General features: G+C 36.0%; 1 protein-coding gene across 2 annotated transcripts; it reads right to left on the bottom strand.

The window, feature by feature from the left end:
* Positions 1-1,285: 1,285 nt before the first annotated feature.
* Positions 1,286-5,039, bottom strand: LOC111370535 (trihelix transcription factor ASIL2-like). Of its 2 annotated transcripts, none has more exons than XM_022992278.1 (2): positions 3,747-5,039; positions 1,286-1,714 (listed from the first exon to the last, which is right to left on the bottom strand). In XM_022992278.1, exons 1-2 carry the CDS (start codon positions 4,648-4,650, stop codon positions 1,707-1,709), a joined length of 912 nt encoding a protein of 303 aa, XP_022848046.1. In that variant the 5' UTR covers positions 4,651-5,039; the 3' UTR covers positions 1,286-1,706. The 2 variants fall into 2 exon arrangements, with proteins under 2 accessions (XP_022848046.1, XP_022848044.1); XM_022992276.1 differs by having other exon boundaries at positions 1,286-1,682; positions 3,747-5,023.
* Positions 5,040-5,539: the final 500 nt, after the last annotated feature.

The following is a 5,539-nucleotide window of genomic DNA, read 5'->3' as shown; positions in this document are numbered from 1 at the left end:
CAAGCGTGGTAAGCCGCTGTGTAAGACACGACATTGATCATTAGGGAGGCGCTACTGTCACAGGGGTTGTGAGTAGAACTACATTGATCTTTAATAGTGTTCAAAATTTGATCTTGACAGATGTCTAGGATAGCATGGCACCCAAACGAGCACGGTCAACAAGGATGTGGTAGATACATGGGCGGACCAAAGGGCAGTCCTACAAGGTTAACTGACCCTTCAAAATTTGAAATTACCCTTTTTTTTTTTTGGGATAAGTCTTATGTATCAATTTAAATTCAAATTTTAATTTTAATCTAAATCAATGTTAATAATTAATTTTAATAACATATTTTCCTGAAATCCTTAATTTTTTTAACCTTTATCAAAATTTATTAAAAATTTAATTTTAATCTCCATCAAATAAGGGCAAAATCACAATAAATTTGATTTTTTTTTTCTTTTACTCTATTTTACTCTCATTCACACCATTCACAAAAACCTTAACTCTTCTAATTTTTTCAAATTTTTTTACAAATGATCATATCTACTACAAATTTTTACTTTTCAATCAAATTATCAATTAATTAGTATCTAAATTTGCATTTTCTCCTATCTCATTTGTTTATATAGAATGTGTCTGAACTGATTACATCCAATTTAATTTATATTTAACAAATTTTATTTATTTGATTGAATATTAATTATATATTTTCCTTTCAGTCACTTGAAAGTATTAAATGCACTATAAATTTTCAAGCTTAAATATGATTTTTCTTGTGATGAACAAAATATTAATAAAACAATTGTTCGAAATGAAATGAATGAAAATTATGAGCAAAATGTTAATGAAGAAATGTTTTTAAATGTAAATCTATATTTTCTCGAATCAAGTATGAATCATTCAAAAATCAATAACAAAATATTCGATTTGTAAGAGTTTGATTATGCCCCTAACTAAATATTTCTGCGTCCACCCCTGGGTAGATATAAACATAAGCATTTGCAATTTTATTTTTATTTTATTTATTTATTTATTTGAGAGAGAGAAAAGCAGATTGCTTTGTATGTGTGAAATGTAAATATTTTTATAACAAAAATAAAAGACGGTATTTTACTAAATTCATTCATTCTGCCATACAAAAATATTTAACACATGCGCACTCTACTAAAAAAGTTCTCTTCAATAAACTGGAGATGGCAGAGAAACAAAGAAAAAGAAAGCACAAGGCAACTACAAAACCTTGATTAAGAAAGAATTGGAGGGAGCAGAAAAATTGAACGAACAATGTCAAATGAAAAATGGTTAGGCAAATCATAAACTATGCATATTTAGAAATATTCATGTAAATGTTCAAAATTTCAAGTTTCCAGGGAAATATAAAATCAACATTTTCGACTAGAACAAGGCCTTAAAATTTATAGGTTTCAGCAGGCCAACATAACCAGAGACATCAAGAAATAGAACCTACTACATTAACTGCATAATTAAGTTACGAATAAAACTCAGACACAAAATACAGCAGATAATCTATTCACTAGGAGAGGAAAAATTCTTCTCTGCCGACAAATTTGCCGAGACCAATGTTTTTCTAGGAATATTGATATAACCGTGCAAGTCAAGGACTCAAAAGTTACTTGTGCTCCAACTTCCACACAGCAATACCCATCAAGCTCTTTTCCTCATTGCTAACTATAAATATCTGCATCATATGATAGTAACACCTTCAAGAAACTGTATTATACAAAGATCAAAGTCTCACAAACATAAATGGGTAAAAAACAACTCGACATGAGAGTATCATTGGCCACTAATAGTCTACATCAAAATGCGAGTTGTTGCCACATAATATATCCACGCTAGGTTATAATAGCACAATCAGCATTATCAATCCTCAACATGCATCATTCAAGCACACAAAAGTTAATCTTTTACCAGTGTATTCAAAACCATTTAATGGTCTACAGAAGTTGACATGGCTCCATAAACTGAATATTTTACAATCATTTCCAATAGATAAGGTAAAATGGTTTAAATGAACCCCCACACAAAAATACCAAATGCCAATAAACTCCTCCATGAATTGGTCCAGGCAAATAAAAATTAAAACCTTTTTGGCGTTCCAGTTAGTTATTTAGCATATTCAAGCAAATACTGATGGAATGCTAAATTTGTTGTGGAAGCTTTCTGGATCTCGTTGTTTTGAATCCAGTAGAAGTGGTACCCATCCAAAATTAAGTAAATTACTTTCAAAACATTGCCAAAAAAATATTCTAGTTACCATTTGAGAAATCAGTCCTGTCCTAAATTAGTTTCATAAAAATAATTTTATCTTTATGATTTACATGGAGACCAAGTGCAGGGGGATAGCTTTTATAGCCTAGGGAAAGGGAAATTCTACATGCCAAAAAGATAAAATGCCCCTGTTTCATTTTTGGGGTAAAATGTGTTTTGGAATAGTGATTTTTTTGGAGAATTTGTCGTTAAAAAATAAAGAAAAGTTTTGGGTTTACTAGTAAAATAACTTTATGGGAGAATGTATAGTTCAAAATGAATTTTGGAAAAATGTGTTTTTGGAAAAATGGAGCCCAAACAGAGGCAATATCAGAGAGTGGAAAGCAAAGAATCCTAAAATCTTTAGTATTCTATAGACCTCCAGGGGTGCCCTTAATTCCAACAATTGAACTCCATAATCCTAACTGAGAAATCAGTCATCACAGTGTTCATCATTATTATTTGATGCTTTCGTCTCATTCACGGTCACCATGTCAAAAGAACATACTGACTTCCCTAATGTCAAACATGCAGAACGATTCAAAAAGCCATCAAATACATATTGGGACTCATTTCATGTTTTAGAGAAGTCCTACTCACTTGAATAATTTTGTTCAAAGCTTCAAACGAAGTTAATCCCCGATCATGATAATAGATGGGTACACAAAACCACCAGAAAGAAATAGTCATGTTCCAAAATTTGAAATCTTTTTCCAAGAAGGCACGAGATATTCTAATATTCTCCTGCCAAGATTGAAGTTTTTTGGTTTGTAGGAATTGGAAGTAACTTGATCGTGTACTCACTTAGCATAGAAGTCGGAAAACCTCTATTCCATGAAAGAAAAGGAAACAAATTCAAAAATCAAAGCATAGCATAGCTTTGTATTAGATGAAAATAGCAATGAATGAATCAATGATAAATAACGAAAAGAGAAACACTCAACCAAATAAAATGCGAAATGCAAGGAAAGGCCCAACCTCCTGCTATGCCAAAAACTATAAAATTGTTTGCCAACAGAACCTACCCTTCATTTAAAGTGCTTCAACACAAAGTTACACCGAAAGCATCAAGGGACATGGAAAGAAAAACTGCACCGAACTACCATGTGCAGTGTAAAAGACCAACTCTAAATCATTGCCACCACACACCACTCCAAAAGAAAGAAGGATATGCTAATACTATTGTACAATTGAGTGAAAATTTGGGTCAACATTTTTCAAAAATTAACAGCTCAGATTGAACCTCAACTTCAAGACCAGATAGATATCCTCTACATTCTTTAGGAACTCTCGTTTAATGTAAGAAACCCCTGAGTGCAAAATATACATACCCAATTTTAAGAGACTAAAATATATAATCTTATAAAGAGATAAATAAGAAGTTAGTATGAAAACAAAATATTATTATGGAAAATGAACCCAGAAAGATACACTACAAATCATAAAATTGACAAACAAAATTTATGAAATAACACAAGATTCAAAACCATACCATCAGAAGATCCAGATCGTTTAGCCTGCTTGATCTTCTCGAGCTGGACCTGAGTATCCATAAATAACTGCATCCTCTGAACCTCTAAATCCTTGGCAAATTGCATCCTCTGTTTCTCCAGCTCCACCATCTGCCTCTGCTTCATGCTTTCCACCCTCTCATATATCCCTCCAAACCTCTCTATTGCCTTTGCCAATCTCCTCATCCCCTCATCTCCCCCCTCCTCCTCCGCACCCCTCTCATCGCTCACTTCAATTTCCTCCCCACCCGAGTCCCCCTCATCCTCTGCATCAGGTGCATCCTCGGCCGCAGCTGCAGCAGCAGCCATGGCAGAATAATTCCTCCTGAAATACGACTCATCCACAGTTGGTGGTGGCGGTGACGGAGACGAATACGGACGCTTCTGCGGCAAAACAGCCGTAGGTAACATCGCAGACGGAAACTTACGGAAAGGTAACGGAACAGCCATCGGAGGCGATGGCAGAGACAAAGTCGACGTCGATTGAGATACCAACGGGATCGGCGACGGCATGAATTTCTGCTGCTGTTTGTTAAAATTAGAACCGATCAAAACATCAAGACGAGAAAAGAAAGGCCACGACGAGGTTAGGGTTCCATTAGACTCAGCAATCTTGGCCTTTTCAATTTTTAACTTCTTCTTGAGGGTATCGATTCGATTCTTGCACTGAACATCGGTACGGTGCGTCTTCTTGGTATGACCGTGGCGGGCGTTAACGGCATCAGCCACCTCCTGCCAGTCCTTCTGACGGAGATTCCCACGGTTCAGCTCCAAGTAACGGCGGCCCCAAGCGTCAACCAACGTCGAAGTGGCTTCCTCCGTCCAACAATCCTCTCGGAACGGTAACTGACGTGCCGGCGTCGATGACTCCGTTAAATCGCCCATGGATCTAGGATCGGTGATGAGTGGTGATAGTGGTAATTTCGGCGGAGATCTGAGGGTAAAAATTTGGCTGAGAAGAGAGAAGACAGAGGATTAATAATTTTGGCGAGTGGGTGAGAAAAAGTAAGTGCGGCGAAGGGGACGCCGGATGGCGATATGGCACGTGAGGTAAACATGTTGGGAAAGAAGGGTTAGAAGGCTGACTGGGAGAGGGTACCGCCGGGGCGCGTGGAAACGAAGCTCACGCGATTGCGGTCTTTTATTGGTAACTCCGTTATATCACGATTACGAATCGTCTTATTCTTTCAAGCCGCTGATTTGAGTTGATTTGATGAATTAGTGGGCTTCGGCTGGACGGAACGGAACTGGGCCGACATAGGCTAGAGAGAGAAATTTCCCGGGTTGCTGAATTTGTGTAGACTAATTTACAGTGAATAATCAAGTCAACGATGGAAAAAAAAAAAAGGAAAATTCGATTTGTACATAATTATTGCACATAATGGTATTCATAATGTGATGTGGCAATCATCCGATTGTTGATGTACAAGTGTGAGAATTGAATTAAAAGTTGGATCCAGTGTCACGTATAATTATGAACACTATTATGAAGATAATTATGTACATATAGCACTTCTCAAATAATAATAATAATAATAATAGGGTTAATTTCACAAACAATCACTGAACTTACGCGAAAATTATAAAACAGCAACTGAAATTTAAAACCTTCAGAAACGATCACTTAGGTTTCGGACAGTTTCACTAATGGTAACTGAAGTTTTTAAAACTTGCACAAATGGTCATCGAAGGTACCAAAATGATTCTAATTGACCGAAACACTTGACCATACAAAATTTTGAGGACCTCAGGTGCAAACTTCCAGTTGGTGGAG

This window comes from Olea europaea, chromosome 21 (assembly GCF_002742605.1).
Source record: "Olea europaea var. sylvestris chromosome 21, O_europaea_v1, whole genome shotgun sequence".
NCBI classification, from domain to species: domain Eukaryota; kingdom Viridiplantae; phylum Streptophyta; class Magnoliopsida; order Lamiales; family Oleaceae; genus Olea; species Olea europaea.
The sequence above is the reverse complement of the archived record's forward strand: the minus strand, read 5'-3'. Positions and strand labels throughout refer to the sequence as shown.

Coding starts and splice junctions, on each gene's coding strand:
- LOC111370535 (XM_022992276.1), bottom strand. CDS start 4,650: ATGGGCGATTTAACGGAGTCATCGACGCCGGCACGTCAGTTACCGTTC.